The sequence below is a fragment of the Crocodylus porosus genome, unplaced genomic scaffold (genome assembly GCF_001723895.1).
Source record: "Crocodylus porosus isolate Cpor-Errol unplaced genomic scaffold, CroPor_comp1, whole genome shotgun sequence".
NCBI lineage: Eukaryota > Metazoa > Chordata > Crocodylia > Crocodylidae > Crocodylus > Crocodylus porosus.
The window spans coordinates 28,873,209-28,899,021 of NW_017728886.1; the positions used below are offsets into that span (position 1 = coordinate 28,873,209).

General features: G+C 39.9%; 1 protein-coding gene across 1 annotated transcript in view; it reads left to right on the plus strand.

Moving 5' to 3' along the window:
• The window catches only part of LOC109306073 (UPF0061 protein azo1574-like), a gene marked incomplete at its 5' end in the record, with an annotated part of 45,876 nt that extends 24,822 nt beyond the window's left edge, over positions 1–21,054 (plus strand). Inside the window, 8 exons of the mRNA XM_019529360.1 lie at positions 1,720–1,849; positions 2,240–2,284; positions 2,374–2,455; positions 2,546–2,638; positions 8,547–8,626; positions 10,131–10,174; positions 19,532–19,611; positions 20,758–21,054. Of these exons, the coding sequence (XP_019384905.1) occupies positions 1,720–1,849; positions 2,240–2,284; positions 2,374–2,455; positions 2,546–2,638; positions 8,547–8,626; positions 10,131–10,174; positions 19,532–19,611; positions 20,758–20,880 (677 nt within the window). The remainder of the gene's footprint in view (positions 1–1,719; positions 1,850–2,239; positions 2,285–2,373; positions 2,456–2,545; positions 2,639–8,546; positions 8,627–10,130; positions 10,175–19,531; positions 19,612–20,757) is intronic.
• Between the last annotated feature and the right edge of the window lie 4,759 nt (positions 21,055–25,813).

A 25,813-nucleotide genomic window follows, 5' to 3' on the forward strand; every position in this document is an offset into this window, starting at 1 on the left:
GAGTGACTTTGGGATTTTTTTATCAGGGAGTTTTCAGTTTTCCAATAGGTAACACCAGAATTCCTGCTAGGGAGGCCAGTGCCACCAGGTACCTATTGGCTGGGCCCCAGAAGCTCCTGAGAGTAAGTAGCCCTGAGCTACTTTCCAGGGCAGCTTTTTGTACTGATGGGGCCAGGAGAGAGCAGCTCTTTATACTGCTGGAGACAGCACAGGTGCTGGCCCTGGGCTTTAGCTCCCCGTGGCTGAAGATCCAGAAGGAGCCAGGCAGGGTTATTTTGCTCCAAGTGGCACAATTTGCTCGCCAAATGGCACAATTTGCTGCACATGCACTGAGGCAAAAAGCCCCAGCTCTAATTTGCACCGGGGCTTGCACTGGGCTCTGTTTGAGCTGCTGCAAACGCACGTGCTTGCTTGTGTGGATATGCCCATGAGGTCCTTTCCAGCCCATTTTCCTATAACTTCATTGTAGAATTTTTCATTTGGTCAGAAATTTCCTAACATAATTAGTATATGGCCTGAACATAAAAACTGTAATTTTAGACCAGAGACTAGTTTTAATGTAAATAACACAGATTATATTTAAACACTATAAAAACTTGGAAGCGTTTGTGTGTGCGTGTGTAGCTTCTGAACTCACTTATATGAAGAATCTCTCCTAGTGACCTCCTTCAGATTAACAGATGCTACAACAGAAATCAAGAAAGTCAATAAAAACTAAATACAACTAAAAGTATCAAGAAGCAAAATCCACAGAATAATTCATATATGTCATTTTAGCTTTGCAGTCATAACTGTTAATAGTCTAAAAGAAAATATACCTATAACCTGCCAAGGTATGGCACTTTACTGTAAAACTTTCCTTAAAATATGATCCTGTAGCCCCTTCTGCATATTACGCAATTAACTGGTAAACTGGGCAAGAAATTTAGACTGGCCACATTGTGCAGAGCAATCATCACATGATAAAATGACTATTTAGTTATAAAAAGAGCCGTCCAGCTATAAAGTTCGTGCTTGAAAATGTGTAACAGCTCTATAGCTGGTTTCTATCCAGCTTTAATTTGAACATGTAGCAGAGCCTTATGTTACTTTATTCATCTGTAGGTAATAAATGTGGGTCCAGTGGGTGTACAAAATCACCTTGTGTTTAGACTAGGGTTTGGAAATCAAATCTGGACCAGAGTTCACTATTCACTTTTTATAACTGAATAGAAGATAATTTATATGTGTTTTGAGATAATATTTCTGTTTGTCTGATTAATAGTGCTTTGGCCACTTAAGAAAATTTGCACATTTTATTTATTATTTTAAATGGTGTTGGTGTTTGGAAGTTCCAAGTCTAGATATATTTCAGCAACCTGCCATATTTAATTAAACAACATATTTATATTAAACAAACTGAAAGAACATTGTTCTTCGTGCAAAAGGTTCTCTGTTTAAACATCTGAGTTTATTTTGTGTCTTGAAGTAGGAAGACAACACTGTGACCACGTTGAGTTTGGGCATTAAGAACATATTCCTTTTTCTTTGGCAAATACTACATCCTGGGTTAATATATTGTAAACAAATATTCTTGTGTTTTAGGTTAAATATTTAATGCTGACACGTCTTTTATTGGTTTCCTGTATAAATAGAAAAATTAGCGTTGTTTAATAGTTTAACCTTGATTATTTATTCTGGTTACTCTATTGTAGACATATACTGTTTTGTTTGAGACAGATTTTGTTCCAAACACATCTGATGATGAAAGAAGGTATAAAATAGGGAATCAGGCAAATGTTGGATTGTTTAATCTGGACAAGCTGTTACAAGCTCTAAAACCTTTATTGGATTCCAGACAAAAACAGCTGTAAGTAATCCTTGAAATATCTTTATATTTAAAAGAACTAGTGAAATTTGATGCATCATAATAAACACATGTTTAAGAGAAAAAATATTTTCTTTTTAAGGACCATGGTTTCTATAGGGAAAGTGTATTTATATTTGGCTGATTAGGGTCATTTGGCTTCTTAAAAATGTATACATTTAATTTATTTGCATAATTACTTTAAAAGATTACCATCCAAACAAAATTGTTTAAAAAAGGTTGGGAAAATCCCCTAATATGGTGATTGTGGGAGACTGCTTCATAATTGCCAAGTTAAAATTGTATCAGCTAAAGAAATGTTTCATCTTTCAGCGTGAATGTGGCCTTGGGTAGTATGAGTTCATGGACACTAACATTTCTTTTCTTTTATAGGGCTTTTCAGATTCTGGAGGGATACTCTAGTCACTATTACCTCCGGTAAGCAATTCCCATTACTCAGATTTTAAAGAAGCATATACTATATTATGTCTTCAGAATAATTTCCTCATTACTGTTCCTGCTTTCAGTTTTACAGAATTATTCAAAGCAAAACTAGGTTTCCTTGGGGAAGGTGAAGATGATCACTATTTGATTGCATTCCTCCTAAGAGTGAGTTTAATATTATTCATTCTTTTGATAAGTTTTTGAACCAATTTTACTACTTTAAAAAGACTGATAGAAATGTACTTATTTCATTAGCTCATGGAAGATACAAAAGCTGATTTTACAATGACATTTCGACAGCTTAGTGAAATTACTCAAGACCAGCTAAAGGAACTCCGTATTCCCAAGGTATTTATTTGTATGATAGGAATATATCATTAGCTTTTTAATTCACTTTTGCTGCAATGACATTTTAAAATAAAATGGATGAATAATGAAAGATATATACTGAAAACTATGGGGGTCAAAATTTCCAGAACAGGCACATGTGAACATTCAGAAAAATGTGTCCACGCACACCTCAATTTACATGACAGCTGGCACACATCGCATGCCACCATTGCTCACATTAGAAGTGAAGATTGATATTAGAAAACCATTTTCCAACTTTCACAGCTGCTTTTAAACAATAGAAATATTAACAGAAATGCACAGTTCTTAGTGAAGGAACAGCTAATAATACTATGTCATAATGCATATACAGCGTCTTACAGAATTTGCAGAATAAGGCTCTTATTTTCCAAACATGTTTAAGAAGCTCTAAGTGAGCTACTCAGTAGCTTATATTTTTATGTAGGTGTTCACTAGAAGTATATTTTCAAAAAGGTTGATTATGTTGTGCATGCAAGGTATCCCATGTCCTTAAACACTGGGAGAGCTTCTTTAGAGTTTGAGTAAGAGCTGAACACCTTAGAGCAGGGGTCAGCAATTTATAGACCCTGGGCTGGATGTAGCTTGTGAGGCAGTCTGACTTGACCAGGGGTGTCATGGAAGCTTGGGTGGCACACAGCTGGGTATCTGCAGCAAGGCATGGGGCGGGCAGAAGTGGAGATTTGCAGCCTGTGGCTTGGAGCTAGATTGCAACCTGGCTCTGGGCAGCAAAATGTTGCTGACTCTTGCCTTACAGCATCAGGCCCAAAGTGTACATCAGGGAAAACAAAGGATTATATATGCAGAAGAGGGGTTCCTTTACCAAAGGAATTCTTAGGTGTGCATTTAGCTATTTCTCTCATGCAGTTGCCTGCTTGTAATGCACATGAAATGACCTTCTTCTAAAACACTTTAAGAAAAACACTGTATAAGAACTAAATTTTATTCTTGTATGCAGCAATAAGCTCCTACTTTTGGAAATATGGTAAAAGGAGTATTTGAGCCCTATAACTTATAGGCTGTGTTTGGGGAAATTAGCAGTTCTAGGATTCAGTCCTATGGTTAGAAATCACTAAAACAGCCCAGATCTTTAGGTGATGTAAATTATACATTAGCATTCCATTCTTTTCTATAGCGATGGACCAGCTTATATCAGCAAAGAATCAGCTTGGATTTCTTTTTCTTTTCAAAAAATACATGGCCGAACATAAAATTAAGTGTTTACAACAGTCAAAGTAGTCATTTCAATGTACACATGTATCAGTAAAATTTCTAATACTTTTGCTCACAGCACTGGCATTCATAGAAATCAATTTAATTGGATTAAATTTAATTGTAATGTAATTAAATTGGTTAAGACTTCTATGGCACTTTGAATAAGTGGAAGACAATTAGCCATGTTAGTCTGAAGGCAGGGCAGAGATGCACCTTTATAGACTAACTATCATTATTTACTCAAATTTCAGGTGACCTTGAATTTGAGGTTCCCCCCCCAGTAATTGGATTCTGTACATGGAAAATTTATAAATTTGTTATAATTTTCCATGTATAGAGTATAATTGGATGGGTGTTTTTAATTTATACCCCCCCACTGCTACTGGGGAGCAGGCAGTGGGGGGCCAGGTGGTATAGAGAAGTCAAGGAGCTTGACCCCTGTTTATGCCTTCCCCCTGCCTGCCTTGTTTATGGTAAATAAGAAAGCTTACTTTGAATAAGTGACACAGCAGAGTGACAAATATAATCCAGTATTAAATGCATGTAGTTGGTTGCTGTAAGAAAAGTGCTGTTTTACACACAGCCTGTTCTTCTAGGAGATAATGATGGTGGAGTTTGTAAAATAATTTTCCCTTTAGAACTGTCTGTTTTATTTTAGGCTTTCAATGTCCATTTCCATGGCAGCAAAGCAGTTAGGAATCTGGTAGATTTCAAAGGGAGAACAAAACAGGGAATTCCTGTTTCACAGCAGCAGCTACAGATTAAAAAATCTAAAATGCTCTGATACCTTCAGTGTGTTTAATCCTAGCCCTCGCAAACACGATAAACAAATATTAAGGTCCATGAACTGGCAAAAACCCTACCCTAACTCAGGCCTGCCAGATTGAAGTCTTATACCCAGCTTGTGTCCCTATCGCTGTCTTGTGTCCACATGATTGCATCAATCTTAATCCCCACCAGAGTCCACAGAGGTTTACCTAACCCTAAACCTGCCAAGTATAACAAGCTGAACCCAACCCAAATCCACAGGTCATTCCTGACTCCAAGCCTAGCCCAGCATGGCCCAGTGCAGGCCATGCTGCTAGCACCAAACCTAATGTTAACCAGTTCTCTCCAGGTCAAGGTTGTCTTTGTGGTGGGAGTTGCACCCACCTTGCAGGGGGTGGTCCCTTGTAATCCCTACACACCATGTGGACTGTGCCAGTGGCATGCAGTCTCCCTGCTTTCTGGGCAGCACTGGTGGCGGGCAGCGCTGGTGATGCACAGCCCTCCCCTTCCATGTGATAGTGGCTGGAGGGGCCACAGGTTGCATGTTAACCTCTCATGGGACACCTGCTCTCGGTAATCCAGAACCTTAAATTTAACTTGGATTCCCCACGCCTGAACTCACCAGTTGCTCCAAACACTTAATTCCACCTATTGCTACATGTTGCCACACTACCTTGTGCCTGACACCTTGCAGCCCCAGCATTCCTGACTGTCCCCCTCAACTGCAGAACCAGACCCAGGCAAGTCTAGAACACTGGAATGTCTTTTCTTTGTTCCCTGCCATCCCAGGGCTACTTGCAGCTGAGCCTATTTTCCATGGCTAAATAGTAAAATAAAAGGTGGAAAATCATCCAGCAGCTGTAAGAGATGAGCAAGGGTAGTACAGAGACTTGATGTAATGCTGTCCCCAGCAAGGGAGAAGTAACTGAATAGGTGGAGGATGTAATATTTTGATAAGGAATGAACAGTATACATTCCCAACAGGCAGCTCATGTGTGACAAATCAGGAAGGAAAGGGCTACTGTAGATTGCGCTGGAAGTGTTCTTCACCTTGTCTAGAAAACCCATAGATTTCTCAGTATTTTTTCATCTACTCACAACAGGATAGCAGACTGTGCTTTGTCAGTTATAGTAGGTGGCTAATTCTCTCCTTAGCTCTTAGCTAATTGCAGGAGTAATGTGCTGTGGAGTTTCCTGCAGGTGTGAAGCAGCAGCTGTGGGTTGCAGTAGTGTTCATGGCTATTGTACCTTCCCTTCCATGGGGGCAAAGGCTGGTAAATCAGTGTGACAGGCTGTTTACATCCCCTCATTAAGCCTAAAGCCTCCTGCAATCCTTACTTGGGTAAGGGTTTTGCTTTAGGGATGTGTGTGTGTATGTGCACCATGCTTGCAGGTGTTGGCAAAACTGTTGAACAAGCTGCATGCATGCAGTGTTCCAATATGAAGCTTTTCTAGGAACAAGTATTTTGTTCGTGGTAGGAAATAATTTAGCCCAGGGGTTCTAGCCCCCATACTGGTTTGCAATTCCAGATGTCATTTCCTGCAGGTTAGAAGATGCGTACTTTTCAAAACAAGCACTTCATATAAAAAGTAAACCAGCCTGTTGTTTATCCATGCAAAACTACTTTGCCAGTAGCAAGTTATGTTCTTTTACCCTCCTGGAGACTACTCACATATTTTCTTCTCACAAAATCTGATAAGAAAGAAAAGGACAAAACCCAGCAGGAACATTGCAACCATCTCAATATTTTAGTCTTGACTAGACATGTTCTATTTCTCCTGCTGAAGCAGCTTATCCCCATACCCATGTGTGGAAACACTGGACTTACATGCTTGTTGGTCAGCCTGTTAGATACCTGGGGTTCCAACTCTTACTTACTCATTTTTTTTCTATTTCTTACTTGTTTATTAACTAAAATGACTTTTCCACAGTGAAGTTTTGGCCTCATGTTTCTTGAATCCTGCTTGTAGTGGAACAAATTGCTCTGTCCTGGGACAGAGCAGTTTCTGTTCAAATGTCTCTTGCAGGTGTTCCAGGGCAAAATCCAAAATCTGCTGCCAAAAAAAAATGTGGTAATAGTTTGTCCTGGGATATTGTAAAAGAGTCTGAACACCTGTCCCCAGATGATAGGATAGCAGACCTAGGTATCTTACTGTTGGCACTGGATTTATGACCCAGATGCCTTGTTCTGTGTGGACCCAAACTCTCAGACCAACCACAATTTCTCTATTTGATAATGGGCAAATTTTATTGATACACAGTGATAGCAGATAAGAATAATGCAAACAAATCTATATCTACCAGTCCTAGAGCTGTCAGAGGCAAGATACATCTGACTAGTATATGAGCTTCACCCTGAGGTTCTTTCGTGAATGTCAGATGTCAGCAGCCTGGAGGTCAGAGGCTGAGGCTTGCCACCCCTTGTGGGGTGGGTGAGACAGGCTGGGCTGGTGGTGTCCCTTCTGGTCATGGTGGTCTTGGGTTTCCCTCTCAGGCACCCTTTGCTGCTCTGAAATCCCTCTTTTTGTATTCTTTGTTCCCTTTGATGACTCTTCACTCCTGGGCATCATTGATTAGTTTCCCTGTGGTCATCATCAGGGATCCTGCTTTTTTCTGATTTAAAAATATCCCCAATTTTCAGGTAAAAAAAACCAAACGTAAATTCCAAATCCACAGTTTTCCCTGACTTGAATGAAAAACCACTTATATCTATATATATGTGTATATGTATATGTGTGTGTATCAGTAACCCCCAATCCATATTTTTCTGTGAGTTAAATGAAACACCCCTAATGTATGTATGTATGTATGTATGTATGTATATGTTAGGGGTGTTTCATTTAAATCATGGAAAAATGTGGATTTGGGATTATTTTTTTAACCAGAAATTGGGGATTTTTTTTTAATCAGAGAAAATCAGAATCCCTGCCATCATACTGTCCATGTTCTGTCTCGTCAGCATATTCCCGTGTTTCAACAAACCTATCACATGAACGCATCTTAATTTGAGCTTTTACCAGTCTCTGTCCCCCAAAGCTGGAAATCCGAAGGGCTGTGCAGCTGGTCACCGTGACCTGGCTATTAATACAGCAGAGTCCCTATCTCTGTTATGAAACAGTGTGGTATATCTTCAATATCCCAGCCTGTGTATACCTGGTTGTCCGTTGGCCTTAGACATAGTGTTTGCTGGTTCGACACAATTGGCCTTGAAGGAAAGTTGTCACAAACAGGCTTTTAGAAACCAATGAACTCTTGTTGTTCCCCTGGACCATTGTTTTAATGCATGTCTACTGATGAGCCAATTCCCAAAAACAAACCTCTAAATTCCATGTTCTAGCCATCACTCACAAGCTACTGTTTTCACCCCATTCCCAACCCCTCTTCACTCCAGGGCATGTGTATGCAAACATCCCCTCGCAGCTGATCCTGCAACAAAAATGATATCTGTTTCTAGCCTCAGTCCTCAACTGCTTTATTTTTCTCTCTCTTACTCACCATGCCTTTGATTTTCCTCCCCTTCCCCTACCCTTTGTATGCTCATCGCTGCTTTCTATTTAGGAGCTCTGCTTCCCTCAGTCATTTCATAGCATCTAATGAAGTAAGCTGCTGTTTACGAAAGCTTATGCATCTATTTAGTTATTTTCTAAGGTGCAAATCTACTCTGCTTTCCTTCTGCCTCGAGACATAAAATAGAGATACGCAAAGAAGGGTTAATGTATGGAATGATCTAGCATGTCAGCCAGGGGAACCAACTTTAATAAATGCAGAAAGGCATTAGGTAAGTTATTTGGAAGAAAAAACATTGTAGATTATTTTTTGTTTCCCTTCATTTCCCCATGCCCTAGAATCCTCGATCTGTCAGGTATGCAGTATATCAAGCATTAACTATATTTTTTCATTCAGGAGTATTGGGCTCTGCAGGACCTTGCTAAACACAAGTTCTTTTCCAACTGGGTTACTATGTACCTCTTAAGATTAAGACGGTAAGGTCAATGTATTTTCAAATGAAAAATAACAGTAAAAGTATATTTACTATGGAAGAGAAGCAGAGTAAACTTAATTTGGGTCAGATATTCTATAAGCTTTTCCTGTAAATTGACTCCAGGCATACATTCACATGCCAGTCTTGTATGCATGCTTCCATATATTGCTAGCTGCCAGGGTAGTAGCATTGTTATAACCTTTTTGTCTGAATATAGTATAGTTTTGCTCTGAAACTGCTTTGTAAAAATAACATCAGAGGTACCATATTCATTATCTTCTAGTGTCTTCATATCAAATGGTCTCAGTTTACAAGTATAGTTCTTTTTTAAACTGCCAACCCTGCAAACACAGTCTGGGGTCTGAGTGTCTAACTGTGCTTCATTGCTTGTAATACCGAGATTCTTCTGGCCAGATGTCCTTAGATCCCTCTGTGCATTCTTTTTGCCTTTAGGAAGGGAAGGAATGGGTCTTGCACAAATACGATTTAATGTGTCACTGGAAGATAGTGGTACTGGATAGTTGCCATGTGGTTGGAACTAGCCAATAATTCTGGCTGACTCTTTCATAGGTAGGCTTGCTCTGCAAAGCTGGCACTAATAAAAAGAGTAATATTGGACAGTTTAAAATTAAGGACTGTAGATCTAAATCTCAAGGAGCAAAAACACTCAGGAGCAGCTCTGGGGCTCCCTCTGTGCCAGGATACACAGGGAAAGCAGTGGAAAGAAGGGGTAGACAGGGAGGTAAGTGATTGGGGGGGCAGGCTGCCTTCTCCCCATGCTCCTTGCCTCCCTGCTGTCCTTGTCACCTGACCCCCATCCCTGCTTCCTTGCCACAAGGGTTGGAGAGACAAATTTAAGATGACTTTCCAATAATTTGATTCTAGACATGGACAATGATAATGTCTAGAATCTAATTATTGGAAGGCCGTCTTAAATTCAGTCATCTCGGATTTGGGTAAATGCAGTATTCACTTTTTCAGAGGATATTCACACTTAAGAGGCCAAGCCTGCTGCCATTAAAATAATAGCAAAAATGCTGTTAACTAATGGAAATGCCCACAAATCTGATACTTACTGCTAACCATTCAGAGAGATTTGTAGTTTGCTATTTGTGCTTAGGGAATAAGTATTTTATATGTGCATGTGAGTGCATAGAGTTTAGGAAATTAGGTCTACTGGGTGAACCAAAACACATTTAGATTCCATTTAGTTTGGGAGCCACTTTGCACTCCATGCATTATTTCTAAGGGATCCAGAGGGAGTATATGTACTTTGAGAAGCTAAACAATTGGAGACTGAGTGATGTCTTGGGAAAAAGTTGGGAGAGATGTTGAAGGAAATGTAAACATGTCAGGCATATGTTTGTTTTTCAACTGATGAAATTACTCTTTCTCTATTTACAATAAGATGATCATTGTAATGGAAAAAAAGCAACTAAAATGAAGTACAATAGGAGAAATGAAATGCTCAAAATTAATGTATTTTACTTGTTTTTCATGCATAGTAACAAAGGTGATTCAGACAGTAAGAGAAGAAAAAGAATGACAAGTAAGTAAAAGAACAGAAGGGATTATAATTTTTAAGGGCATTGGAAAAGGTCAGGTGACAATTTTATTCACAAATTTATGCTATCTATGAGCTTAGCACTGTTCATTTAACTAATCTTTGTGGTTATGACCTATCACTCATTTGAATGATTCAAGTCCTTTAACAGCTGGAGTATCAAAATTGCCTACTACAAAGAGAAGTACATACATTTTCTTTCTTGCTGCTCAGAGGGAGACTGTATCTGACAATATCTTCTAGGCCTCTTGGTATAGATTCAGATAAGGTTCAGGTTTGGATTTTTGACTGAAGGGTAGGGACTTGATGACAGGGTCATTGTATTTTATGGGAGTCTTTCACCTTTCTGGGCTAAATCCTCAAGAAATCTGGAAGATCTATCACACTTGTAGATGGCTCCTAACTCCACAGTTCATGGCTCTTCACAGCTAGTACTTCTTCCTTTTCTGGAGCACTAAAACATATCACATTTCTATGAAAATGAGAAATATAGGCTAGATTTTGATTTCAGTAGTTACGGTATTACAAATCTGGAATAATGTTTGTGTCAGTAGGATTAGGTCAGATATACATCAGTGTAGTTTTTAGATCAGATTTCAGTTATATGTATTTATTCATACCTCAGAATGATCAGTTGGTTGTAAAGTTCATGGTGCAAAATGAGGCTTTATTCTTTCAGACGTTACTGCTTTAATTCCTGTATTCTGAGTTGATGTGAATTGAATTAAAATGATTCACACATCATCCCAACTTTTCTTTTGTATAAATTATTACTTTTTTTTCAATTCAGTTCAATTCAATTCAATTTATTAAGGATTCTGGCTAAAAGCCATGCTCCCAAAAACGACATAACAGACATACAACTATAATATAAATTTAAACAAAAATAACAGAAATGCAAATATATTAATAAAACAGGGCCAACCATTATAAAAACATTATTCCTACTCCTACTTTAAATTAACTATATCTAAGCCTCTCCGTAAGTATGCAGTATTAAATAATATCACCTTTTTTGCTTTGGCAGCTTACTTTAGGTGAAAAATATTCATGAACAAACAGTTACTACTTAATGGTTTGCATTTTACAAAGGTCAGTTTCATTATATGATTAAAGCCAAATATTCTCGTCTATGAACACTTGTTTTAAATGGCTCAAGTACAGTTCCCACAGTAAAATTCACTCTAGTTTGCATACATATTTACACATACTCATGTGCACATATGCATTCTGTAGGGCAAGTAAAACAAGATACAGTTGGGGATGAATTTAGCTCAGTATATAAGACAAAAAGGTGGAGTTTGGTTTGATTCTGATAGCTAGATTCAATGCGTCTGCCATCCCAAGTACAGATACCACTGGGCAGTAACATGACATTGGAAGATGGTGAGTAAATCTGTATTGCAACTTTGGATCTTCCAATGTTACAGGGGAAATTTACAGTATCTGAAAGAAATCTTAAATATTAGAGAAAAATAGAACTTTTTAAATTATCTTTCACTTAATAGTGCAATAGCACTTTCAGTACAACCCTTTTATATAAAGATCTTAAAGCACTTTACATTAATAATCAGCAAACTTGTCTTGTGAAGTAGGTTAATGCTGTTATGTTGGTATCCATTTTATACATGGGGAAAACTGAGTCTCATAGTTTAAGAGACTTGTTCAAAATTACCAAATAGATCATGAAGCCTAGTGATAGTTGATTGTGATAGTAGTGCTAGCTGATCCCAGGAATCCTGGCTTCTAGCCCCTAATAATCACTAGATCAGTTCTCATCATGCTTTTCTACCTAGAATTTCATTTATAAAATATGTAATAGAAGGGTACATTTCTGTTGTGTATGCATTACTGAAAACTCAAAGTTTGAGTGCCTTCCACATAAAACTGATAACAGTAGCAAAATTCCTGGTGGACTCTGGAGTTTCTGGCATTATTCTTTTCAGGGTAAAATGGTACATTTGATAGGGTTTGTATTTTCAGTTCCTTTTAAGTTTTCATTAATTTAACATTTTGTTTGGTTTGGTGGTTTCTTTTAAGTTGAAGGGAGCATGTCAATGTCATTTCTGTGGTGGAAAGATCTTTTTGAAAAGGAAAGTTTTACAGCTTTCCTTAAAGAAAATCAGACTCAGATGTGCCTAGTCTCCCTGGAAGTTTGTCCTGTAGCTGGCTGTCCTCAACTAAGACTGCTTCAGTTCCCATTTCCTATATTTTTCCTCCTGGCATAAGATCTGCCAGAAGCCAGAGACAGTGTCTTGGCTCATTCTTCAAATCATTCCCCATTTCTGATGAGCTTCATATAGTTTGTGTTTGGGTTAGCTTGAGAAATTGCTTCTCACCCAGTGTCTGATTTCTTGTAGCCATTGCAGCCTTGTAGTAGAAGCAATTGTGTAGGTTGTGTTGAGTGCCATCAGCATACACTTATAATATCTACAACAGCAAGCATCAGAATAGAGAGTGCATAGCATCTCTATTCGCAGCCCCGCATCAGCCGTGAATACCGTCATACTTGTGTAGGCCGAGGGAACCTGCAGCTGGAGAGCTTTGGGGAAACCTAGGCACTCTGTGATCTGGAGGGTATTTGGAATGACACAGTGATGGGAGGCACCTGCATAAAGGTGCTGCAGTACCCACTGCGGTACAGTTGTGGGGAGCGAGGGAGGCATATGATGGGGGGCCCACCCAGTGCAGTGTCGGGAAACTAGGGTGGCATGATGTGTTTGCACAGCCTGCAGCCTCTGACCACTTAGAGGCTCATCAGCCCTGATTTAAATAAAAAAAGATGGCACTAGCCATTTATGAATATTAAAGGCACGGCTCAAGCCAGTTTGTGTACCTTCTAATTCAAGCAGTAACAGCCTGTGTAGTAGTGAGAAAGTTGTTTTTGCTACCTTTCTTTGGCCACAAGGGCCTTTTTTTTAACAACATTAATGATGTTTGAATGATTTTATTAATAACACTTTTAAAATAATTTTCTGTTTGGTGAATCTGGAACAAATCACTTCATTTACTCTATATGTTTTCAGGTTAATTCTTGATCCAAACCCAGGGATGAAATGTGTTCTTTGGATTGTCCATTGTTGTTAGCATTGACTATTCAGCTATTCTATTACCTGTTTAAAGTCAAAGCCTAAAGTGAGTGATGCAGGGAGAGATTTTTGCCTGGTAACTTTGTGGCCCATATTGAACCATGTTACATTTATAAAGAGTTTGTGTATAAATGACCCTTGACTTCTGACAGGTTGTGGATAAAATAGCTTGGTGTGACCCTGGGATCTGATCATACTTCACATCCAAAACATTATAAACTTCACTTTTAGTTTACCACACTGCCTTGAAAGATGTGAATACAACTTTAATTCAACCTCTCTAATTGAATATTCAGTATGTAGGCACAGTCCTTTGATAGGTAATGATCAGGCACTTATTTGACAAGCTTTCATTGATTCTTATTCTGTAGAAAACTAGGAGATTACCTTGTTTTTACTTATAAGTTAAAAACTAGATATATGCCATTACTGTGCATCTGTTGGGGGTTGTGACCAGGTTCATTTTGAATCCCTATTTTCTCACTGACACAGGTTTCCCTTGCTTTATATGGGTTCTGTATCTGCAAATTTGGTCTTATGCAATGACCATTTTTATACGAAAAATTTGTTATATGTGAGGTAAATTCACTCTTATGCAGTCGATGTGGTGTAAGCCCGCAATCAGCTGCTTTGTGCGGTGCATTGTGGGTGTGATGCGGACCAAAATATCCTGTGTGGATCTGCTCCTCGGTCATTGTCTGTGCTGTGTTTCTGTAGTTGCCATCCCTATTTTGCTAGTGTCCTGTGCTTGTGTGTGCTGTCTGCTGTTGGTGAGTATACCAAAATTGTCTGGTGAAAATAGTAGAAATAGGTTCGGGGTCAGTACAATTGAGGTCTTGTAACATATCCCTATTTGTTACATTGTAAATTGGGTTCCCTTTATGCAAATTCGAGTTATGCACTGTTTTCCAGGAACGCATTTACAGCATAAAACGAGGGAAACCTGTATTTCTACTCCTGTTAGAGTGTAGTTTGTATAATTCTACCCTAAAAAATAGTCAGCTGTGCATTAACGAGCATGCAGCTATATTGAATTTCATTTGTCTTAGAAGTGTTCATTCATTAAAGTTGCTTAAGTCCTCCTGAACTCCCTCACAGTCTTCTCTAATCTTGACATAACTAAATTATTTCTTGTCATTGGTATATTTTCCTATTTTGCCGTTTATGCCCCTTTCCAAATCACTTCATAATGCATTTAAAATAACTCTGATCCTGGTTACATATCTATGAGTCGTATTGAAAATTAACATTGTGTTTCTCCTCTTTGTTTCTCTTTCATAGCTGCCTTCCAGTCCCTGGTGATTCTTTCCCTTGCACTCTGTGATTACAGCCTTTTGTTGGGAATCTTGCCAAAGACTTTTTGGCAGTTCATATAAATTCTATTTTTCTTTTTATCCACAGTTTTTTTGAGGTGGTCTAAAAAACATGTAGAGTCAAGAGGCACAGGTTTCTTTCTACAAAAGCTATGGTGGTTTGCTCCTCTCATAAGTTGTTTGTTCTTTTATAATGTGGTTATTAATTTTCTTTTCTACAAATTTAACCTATATTTAATATGATGAGGAAAGGCTCTGTCTGTTTCCCTCCCATGCTCAAACATGGTAGTTAATTTTAATAGGAAACTTTAGATTTTCCAGTTCACTGAATCCCAAACCTCTCAGGACATGTCTACTCCATGGCAGCAGGAGGTGTTGGCAAGGTCCATCCACCTGAATCTGCAAGTATATTTCAAGCCCATAAGTACATTAGTGAAGCCCATTCCCACACCCACTTCCAGGCATGTCAGAGACCGGGGTCAGAAGTGAATTCATCACGCTGCACAGTAGTCCCCCTACACACTCCAGGAGGCCTGTTAGTCGGTCATGTAAAGAAATCAGGTTGGATGTGCACAATTTCCTCTTGACAAATCCATACGGACTATTCCATATCATCTTATCTTCTAGATACATAGAGATTGATTTGTTTGAAATGCTCCAATATCTTTCTGGGTAGTGAATTTACACGTGAATTATGTGTAATTCCCTGGATCTTTCTTTTTCTCTTTTTAAAAAATAGGCACTATTTGCCTTTTCGAAGTCTTCTGGGACCTTACCTCACCTCCACGAATCCTTATAGATAATAGTCAGAGGTTCAGTAATTACTTCAACTGACTGTTTGAGTGCTGTAGGATAAATCTTATCCAGCAAGGCTGATCTGAAAACACTAAGCTTATTTAAGTAATCTCTCATGTGTTCTTTCCCTGTTCTAGGTTGCATATCTGCCACTGTGTCCTTGATGTTAGTTGTGTTAGTTATATAAGAGTTGAACTTTTCTGTGAAGATTGAAGTAAAAAAGGCATTGAACACTCAAAATTTTCCACATTCTCCCTCCCTATTTAGGAGGATACCTATACTTTCCTTCTAATGTATTTATCAAATGCTTTTTTTTTTTTACCTTTTATGTTCCTTGCTGGCAGTATAATGATTTGTTTGGGTCTTCTTTGATTTTGTCCATACATGCTCATACTATATTCTTATAAGCATACTTAGTAATACTCTCTATAAAATTTCTTTTTGAGATTCAAGTAATTGAAGAACTCATGGTTCAATCCAAAAGGTCTCTTACTACCCTTCAAACTTTATTTCAATCAGGATGGCCAGCTCTTTGGCTCTTAATGTCTCTTTAAGGAAAAAAATAACTCTTGACTCATATTTCCCTTATATTTATCTTGCATGTGATCCTGCCCACCAGTTCCCTGAATTTATTAAGGCCTGTTTTTATGAAGTCCACCATTTTTATTTTGCTAGTCTTTTTTACTTTCCTCAGGGTCATGAACTCTTATCATTTTGTGATCTACTCTTACCCATGTTACCTTCCAGCTTCAGATTTTCTACCAATTCCATAAAAATGCTCTGTAACAGTGGGTTGTTAGTGTTTAAAAGATGGTATCATGATGGTGTGATTTTAAAAAATATGCATTTTATGTCATAAGTAGAACTGTACTTACACATTGCTTCTGATGAAGTTTACCAGTAAAAGCAGCTTTCCCTCTGGCACTGTGCCTTTGGGAGATATAGATTAATTGTGAATAGTGTCTTTCAAACCACAGTTTGCCTAGCTGAAGAACAGCTTCACTTCTGTAATACTGCCAGCTGCCTCTAGCTTGGGGAGCTTAGAGTTCAAAAGTGTAGCCTCAGCTTTACCATATGGCTCCAAAGAAACTTGTTTGTGCCATTTCTAAATAATATCAGTCATCAGCCTATTCTATGCTGCTAACATCCAGTTCTCAGGATAAGGAATATAATGGTACTGTGAGTCACTAAATAGTGTATTTTCTGACATACCTCATGCACCTTTTCCCCAAAAATCAGCCATCCAAAATTGAGGGCATTTCTTAAGCAGGGAGGCTGCTTTACTTTTTTTTCAGGCTGGAATAGAAACAGGGTAGAAGCGACACTCTTCTTAATGGCTGCCTCTTGTCTCTGGCTTCTGCAAGCAGAGGGGATGGAGTCCCGTGTTAACCCTTGCGCAGATGTACATACTGCCCGAGCACTGTAGCTTGTGCCTGAAGTAGCAGTTGGGCTGGCTTAGAGCAAGTGACCCACTGCATGCAGTCTGTAGTATCTTGTGGAGATTTCTGGTGTGGAAACAATACTTTATTATTTACAGGAATTTTATATAAACTATATGATTGTTAAGTAGCTAGATTTTCAAGGAATGCTAGTTATTAGTTAGACTAATACAGTTTTTTAGAAACAGTGAGTTTTGTCAGAGAAATTTGTCTGTTGACCTGGGCACTGATTTAACAGAGAAATACAGTGAAGTCCCACAATGGTCTGCCCATGTCGTTCCCCTCCCAAATCAAGGATGTCGTGTCTCGTTTGAAGTCTGAGGGCTGACCTGCTGTGTACCCCCCCCCCCACACACACACCCACACACTCTCTCTCTCTCTCACTTGAGGGGAAGATAGCTGCACCTAGTGTCAGAATTTTAAAGGGAGGCAAAAAGATTTTGGCAGACTGGTGAGTTCAGGGTTTTTTGTTGTTTTTTTCTTAAGGGGCTGGAGCTTGGGCGGGCAGCGCAGCCATGGGGGAGAGGGGGCTGGTCAGGGGGCTCGTGGCAGAACCCCCCATGCGGCGTGGGGGGTAGTGGGGATTGCCTCCTGCCAGGCAGTAGCTGGTGAATTGGGGCTTCTTTTTTTTTCAGAGCCAGGAGCTGGGGCAGGCGGGGCAGCCATTGCCCGGGCTGGGAGAGTGGGTGGGGGATGGGGCCTGTGTGATTTGGAGATTCAATTGATTTAGCAGCAGCCGGATCTGCGAATCAGATTCGGCCAGATCAATTTGGGACAGTGATTCAAATCACTGAATTGAATCATTGTCCCCCAAATCTGAATCCAAAGTGAATACTAGCCACTTTGCACAGGCTTAATAATCATCTCCAATCTCCATCTGCCACAGACTACAGAGCTCTTCTCCTTATCTCCCAGCGTGGTGGGCTTCTGGGCTTCCAACTGTTGCTCTTTACTCTGTGCACCAGGCCTAGCTACTCCTATGTCACCTCTGAGCATTGCTTATCTAACTTCTTGAAAATGAAGGAAATTTCACCACTTTCTTATGCAGTCTGTTCCACTGCCTTGCTGTTCTATCAGTGAAGAAGTCTTTTTCCTGATATCCAATCCAAATTTATTTAGGGAGAAGAGATGAAACAGTTGCAAAGAAGCAGTTTGAAAGTGGACCCATCCTTCTTTCAATCAGTATAATTATTTTGTATGTCCATACCCACAGTCTACTTACAGGAATTTTCTTTGATCTCAGGATCCCGGTACAAGCTTCTTTTACAGTTTGTTTTTTGCCCTTCTGGAAGATATGTGCTGAGTTAGTAGTTTCATTTTCAAAGTCTGCCTGACTGCCTCTCAATCTATATGGAACATATCGGAGAAGCAATGTAGCTCCCAGGGGTGTTGCCAACAGATGCTGTAATAAAAGGTGCCATTATGATGCTTCCCCTTAATTAGTTGTTTGAAAGAAGAGTGATAATTTTTTAGCACACTTTCATCCTAGCTTCATGTAACACACATGGAATAGCACAGATTTCTTATTCTCCTTCTCCTTTATCAGTGTGCAACACAGGAGCAATAGAGAGAGCAAAGAATGGATCGATATACTTGCAATAGGAAATATACAGTGCCTGGAAATAACAAAAACGACTATGTAGTTTTGAAATAAATGCCACAAAGGTTGAAAATAGAAGGCTTTTCTGGTCAGCATTATGATGTGTTAACTTAAAAAAAAAATGACCTAGGTACAGATCTTTACTAACATCACAAACCTCCTCTTTGCCTTTAAACAATACCCTGGCTTATTGCTGTGATCCTTCATACACAATTGGCAATGGCAAATTATTTGCACTGAGGTTGAGCCCTTCGATTGCAGAAGGCAGGGCAGCTGGCAGAGTGTTCTCTGCAAAGCCTCTGGTACTTGGGAACTTCTTCCTATTCCCTTTTTGTGATCTTGAAGTACTGCAAATTTAGTGACCTTGTTTACATACCGCAGAAGACAGCTGTTTGATACTGCTTTTAGGGAGGGCCAAAAGTATGCTTCCCATAACAATGAAGGCAAAGAAAGGAGTTTCTGCAGGTGTTTCACTGGCGGAGTTCCTGCTGGCATGGTTATTTCATAACTGCTGGGAATTCACTGTAATATGTAATCAGCAAAGGTACTAAGATACCTAAAGCCAAGGGTTGGCATCTTATTGCATACTTTTATATGGAAAGAATATAAAACAATTAAACTTCCAAAAATACTGCTCTATAAAGGATTATATTTGAGGGTTCAACTTCTGGGGTGGCATGGATCTGGATTGCAGGATACTAATAGCTAATGAAAAGTGAATTAGGGATCAGTACTGAAAAATCCTTTGCATCATCATATTCAATTCCACTTGGTTGTGTCTTGGTTGCTAACAAATTGATTACTAAAAAACCAAACCTGTTCATTATTTGGTAAGTACTTTTTCTTCTGGCAGTGGGTCTGAAGTACTAGTAGGTATGTGATACATGCCTTCTTATAGCTCACAAAAACAAATGTAATTGATCTTTTTTCTAATCTAATTCTAATCTAACAATTTTAATCTTTTTATGTTGTTTTGCTGCTGATTGAGTTGTACTAAGCCTTCTCAAGGACCTGTCAGTTTAAATGTCAAAGGAATGTGTGTGGCTTTGATAGAGTATGTATTGAACTTTTTTTAACTGTTTAACAGGATTTTTCTTGGGTTTCAGGTATCAATCCTAGATATGTGCTTAGAAATTGGATGGCAGAGTCAGCCATACAAAAAGCTGAAATGAATGATTTTTCAGGGGTAAAGTATAGATTTGCATTCCATATTATGTCATTTATGAAACAAGCAGTATGTTCATAATGCTGTGACCAGTGCTGTACTCTAAGACTATAAACAGGCAATGCAGTTGTGGCACCAGCTGTGCAGCAGCATGTCCCCTGATGAAGATTGGTGTGTCCAAATATCACCCATCATAGTGGGTTTAAAGAAAGTGATATTTGGTAAGCTGTGTGGTAAACTGACAATCAGTTGATTATCAGTCCTGGCTGGGACAGCCCCACGTCTGGTTGGAGAGTCTGGGGCAAAAGCGGTTTCTCGGGGGAGCTGAAGGGCTTTACCCACTGGGGATTTTAAACCCTGCTGGGAGCTTCTGATCCCCCAGGTCCTGGCAGCATAGCCAGAACTGTTGTGCTTGGGGTTTAAAGTACCCAGCAGGAGAAGCTCTTTAGCTCTGGTTCCCCCCTGTCCCTGCCATGGGCAGTTGACTGTTGGCCCATTTTCAGTGTGTTTGGATTTTTTTAAACTATGTATGCCACCCATGTGCACCCACGGTTTTGACATCCCTGGCACATGGGAACCCTGGGATATGGGATGTCTCCATGATCCTGTTGTCTCTGTGTGCTGGCAATGACTAAAAAACTGTGCGTGCTACCCAGCTGGGGGTTACATACCTTTTAAAAACTGCGTGCAGTCAGTTGTGCTGTACATATGTTTTTTAGACATTCCTGACACGTGGGGACCCTGGGACTGGGGAGAGGCTCTCCAATTCCAGGGTCCTGTGTGCCAGGGGTGTAGTAGGTACCACCATTCTTTGACAGTACATTTAGCTAATGCACCATAACTGTAGTGTCCACCTTGATGAAGCAGGACAAACTATTGATAGGTTTTGTTGTGCAAATGTTTTTGGGCACTTGTGGCAGCAAGTGGCAAAGACATCTGTGTCTTTTTCCAGTGTAAAACTTTTCATGTTGTTACAAGGGCAGTGCCTATTCACAACCTAAGAGTGATACTGCTAAGCAGCTGGTAGAGTATTTCCTTGTTCAGTACAACACTTAGCTTGGTTGTCATCATTAGCAATCCCTTGATTTGAGGATACTTTGAGCATGGTATAAAATTACAGAGATTTTCTTCTGCCTTGTGTACAGTGACTTATTCCTTTGTTTTCAGGTTCATCTCCTGCAGCAGGTTTTACAACATCCCTTCCAGAGGCAGTCAGTGGCAGAGAAAGCTGGCTACTCACTGCATCCACCAACTTGGGCCAAAGACCTTAAAGTTAGCTGTTCATCCTGATAAAGAACAGTGGAAGCAAAAGAAAATGAACTGGGTCAGAGTTTAAGCCTTCAAACTGGACTGGAGAATCAGGCAGCACCATCCTGTCTTCCCATTATGGTTTATTGCAGGCATGGTTCCTTCAATCTGCTAAGTAACCACCTTTATAAAAGTCATAAAAAGAGTAGAAATGGAGTCCTGTGTGATTATGCTACTAGATGGATACCAGCATTTACAGCTCTGATCCTCCTGTATATTTATGCATTAATTTGTGTAGAGAAGATATAGTTCTGTCTGGCTATTCTGTTAACCTCTCCACATCTATGCCCCTACAGCTGAGGGCCTGATTAGCTGTGTTTCCCTAATTTTTAAGGACTGGCTAATTTAAAATGTGCCTCACCTATTTTTGTTCCTACAATAGCTTGTTCTCACCCAGTATGTCTGGAATAAAATTTCTGTTCTGAAAAGGGCATTTGCCAATTTGGAGGAAGAGAAAAGTATAACACTTAGCAGGACAGGATTAATATCACAGAAATAGTGACCTGACCAACTTCTGTTTGTTTATTTACAATGCCGCTTGTTCTTGTATCAAGGGAATGAACAGGTGAAGGCTAGAGGGAGACATTCTTTGCAGACTTTGGTGCCGTTCAGGCTTAGTTCAACCCTTCCTCAAGTTTTAGCATTTGACAGAAGTACTGCAGTTTATTGTGCAGTGCTGTAGTCCCTCCAGGGATGTCTGCTCAGTTGACATGGAAAAGAATCTTCTTGAAGACATCTCATTATATAAATTTAGAGATGCTTTTCAAATCTTCCACTGAGCCACCCGATACTGTGAAAGTTTAGCAAAAATGTTACAAAAAATGGGGATACAGTTGAAGGCATGTGACTTAATACTGCTGCTGTAGACTTCCCATTGCTACTGTTTGAGCTTGCCTTTCATTATTAATATCCCAGCTTCATCCAAATGAAGACAAGCTGCATGAAATTTCATAGGAGCGTTCTTATGACAGAGTAAAATCCTTCTGGCTGATCAGATTATTTAGGAGATCAGCTATTTTGAAGATCTGAGTGTGTAGAAAGGAGGTGCTCTCAGTTCCATGGGTAAATCTAGAATTTTCAAAAGTGGGAGTACAGATGGTGAGGTGCATTATCACATATGAAATAGCACACATTTTTCTCCAGTTAAAAATAAACGAGGAGCTTTACTAATATGCCAGAGGCCTAGAGCTGTATTCATACAGAAACAAATGCAACTTAATTAGAATGAGTTAAAAACAATCTGTAGGGCTGTGAAATAGGAGCGTCATTACCAGCAGACAGCAGAATTGCAGAAAAGGGCTTGCTTGATTGGTGAAACATTAAGACCATAAGCAAAGAGAGGGTCATTAACACCTGTGGGATGAAGAGTTTAGAAGGGATCAGGTAGATTGGAATGAGCCATGAACTCAGTTGAGTCCCTCAGCAGTGTCTGACTAGAAATGCTGCTGCGACTGCCAGGCAGTTGGTTTTAAACTTTGGGTAGAGAGACCAGGAATGAAAGGGGGGTGCAAGTGCACCAGTGCAATCCCCTGGATCTGCCCCTGCTCACTTCCTAAACCTATTCCTAACATTGTTTTCATTTTTCATACACCTGAAATGACTGGTTTAGAAACTCCAAACTTCTGTAACATCTCTTGGTTCTGAAATAGAGACCTTTGAGCAGTATAATGACTGTTCCACACATATGTCCATCTTAGATTCTCTCTTCATTACCTCTATCTTACTGAGGATTTGGTGAAAATGGGATGATTATTCAGGGCAATATCCCTAAATGCTACAGGGTTTCGAATGTAAATTTTTTGACATAATGTGAGATGATATAATCACACAGTAAATCTAAACCAAAAAATTTGGCACCTGATGCAACAGGAGATTAGAGTAGGATGGGAAGGAAGTCATGGATTTGTGATTTAACTATATCGGGGTGCTCAATCCCCAGCCCTTGGGCCAGATCTGTCTTGCAGAGCCACGTTATCCAGCTTGCAGGGGCCCTCATGGGTCCAGAAATTTGTTGGTGGTGGAACAGTGGCAGCTAACTGGTGTTCCTCTACTGTCAAATGTTCAGACCCAGGGGGAGCCTTGTAGACTGGATTTTATGGCTGTGCATGCTAGATTGAGCATGTGGGGCTGCACAGGGTAGTGTGGGGCTGCCCGGGGCCAACCGGGGCAGTGTGGGGTTGGTACAGGGTGGCATGGGGCTGAGTGGAGTGATGCAGAGCCAGAGAGAGGTGGTGCAAGGCCCGATCCTGGCCGGCAGGGCCCAGTTCAGCTCAACGGGGCCAAAAGATTAAGCACCATTGATCTACATGGCCTAAATCAGGAATTTCTCTACTCCAGGGCAAATATTGCACAATGTTGTTCAATTTTGCTCTTGATCAAAATAGCTGCCTTTCATATGAGATTCAGCACTGGAAAAAACATAGTTTCCTTCCCAGAAACTCATCCTCTAACTGGCATCAAGGCTGATACCAATGGTCCCCAGAAAGAACGGGTGAGAAGTATATTAGCACCTTTGGTTGAAAGAACTCAGCTCTTTCTAGTGTGGGTATGCAATGCTTGACATACTAGGGCTGTTACTGGAGGCACGATTAGAAATGGCAGTCAAGCGTACTTCTTTCCATTTCCTGTTCGGGACTAGAACATGTTGTTATAGTTTTCTCTGTGTTTGTCACTATAAGATTAAATTTCTGTAATGTACTGTGCATAGTATGACCCCTGTACAGCCTTGAGAAGCTGAAGCTAGCATAGAATGTGGCGGGTTGCTTGTTAAGGGGGATTTTGCTTCAAGATAAGACAGCATTCCTTATAAAAAAGTGCCTTACTACCACAGTTGGGATTAGCAGAGGTGTTCAAACTAAGCCCTTCAGCATTAAAGGAGTGTGTTACTGAAAGGAAGGTGTATTCTTCAGCAGTAGAATTTATTCCCAATCTGTTGAACCTTTGACAAGGACATAGGTTCTTAACCACTTACAGAAACCAAAAAAAAAAAATATAGCACAGTGGAATGTGGAAAAGTCAATTTTGCCAACCAAAGCAAAGTTGAAAGGAAAAATTCTGGTTCATTTTGACCCAAGCATCTGATCAGTGTCTTGCATATGTAGGCCAGATAATGATGCCCCATCACATCTCTGCCCCATGGAACAATAGTGAAAGTGTGAAATATGATGTATGTCTATAACACTCACATTTGAACACAAACATCACGTTTTTCAGTAGCAGCAAAAAGTGACTTACTTCATCTTTGGTGTATGGTTAAAGGGCAACTCTTATATATTATATAAAATTCTTTTACTGTGACCTGATCCAAAAACCCACTGATGCATGCCAGAAAGCTTTTGAATCAAGTTGTTTGCATAATTACACATGAGAGTTATCACAGGACATAATGCATGCCATTAATATTCCCTTTTGTAGTAATCAAACAGGAACTTTTTTACCTTGACAAATTGAGGATGAAAGTAGGACTAAAAGCATCAGCTTTTCAGTAAAGATGGTAGCCAGTCCACTCTTGTATCATCTGGTTTTCCCTGATAAGGACTCTGTCAAAACCTGTTATAGCCAAGTCATGTTGTTCCATGTATTGTCTGTCTGCTTTCATTACTGCTGATCACAAGATGCTGCTGACCTATTTTAAAACCTTTTAAGGATGGACTAAGTCCTGCAAAACTGCCTTTAGAAACTCCCAGATGATCTCATGGGCAACTTGCACCTTTTCCTTCGCAGTTCTTACGCATGTATTCAACCCTTGTATTGCACATATAGAGTAGAAGATGTTAATATTAAAGACTGCGTGGAAGACATGCTGGTATTTCCCTAGCTCTATCAGTTACTATAAATTGTGGCAAACTTGCATACAACTGAGCGATAACTTGAGATTTGAATGGAAGCCACGTTATATTAAACTATCCAGTGAGTTCACAAGAAATTATGAGTCTTCATTTCCACTGAGGATATTCTACTCACACTCTGTTTCTGTCACTAAGCACAGGCAATGATGTTTTCCAACTATCTCAGTGATTGAAAAGAAACTGGATGCTGCACATTATGTTTTGGATCAAGTTTAACCTGTTAATGGAGTGGAGATGCTGGTATGAAGGGGCAAAGCATTGTGAGGTACTTGGCAGGAATTGCAGTCTCATTTTGTTAGGAAGGTATCAGTCCCTGAGTTTTCAAGGCAGTATTGTATCTTTGTGTTATTGGTTTCACTGGTAGATACGTGGAGAGCAGTGGAAATAAATGATGTAATTAATTGTTGCCTACCCGACAACATATAATCCTATTGTGCTTTATTGGATAAATAAGTCGCAATCATCTAAATCAGGGCTGTCCAACTGGCAGCCCATGGGCTGTATGTGCCCTGTGAGGGCTTAATCTGAAGCCTCCTCATCTCCTGTCCACCCATTAACAAAGAGAGAGGGTCATTCATCTCTGGACTCCCCGTTCCTCCACTGGCTTCCACTTTCTGCATTTTCCTCAGGGGGCACTGTGGCATGGCACAGCCTGTGGTGTAGGGTGTAGTGCAGAGGGACAGTGTGCAGTCAGAAAGCTAAGGGTGAGGCCAAGACTCCTGAGTGTGTAGTGGAGCAGGGGGTTACCCACAGCTTGCACTGGTGCAGCCAGCTCAGCATGCAGCCCCTAGCTCCTTAGAAGTTGGCCAGCCCTGATCTAAATCATTATAGCCTATTCCTGGAGTTTTCCTTTAAGGCTGTCTGCTCATTTTTTGTATCTCAAACAAAGCTCCCCTTTTACAACATCCATTGTTAGATATTTGTCTGTGTAACTACGAATGTAAAATACCCTTGTGTCGTGACAGAGCGAGCAACAAGATGGGGAAATGAGGCAGAGGTCTAAGTGTTCCTCTGAGCACAATGAATGCTAGAGAAACTGTGCAACTTAATTCATCAGCTCAGAAACT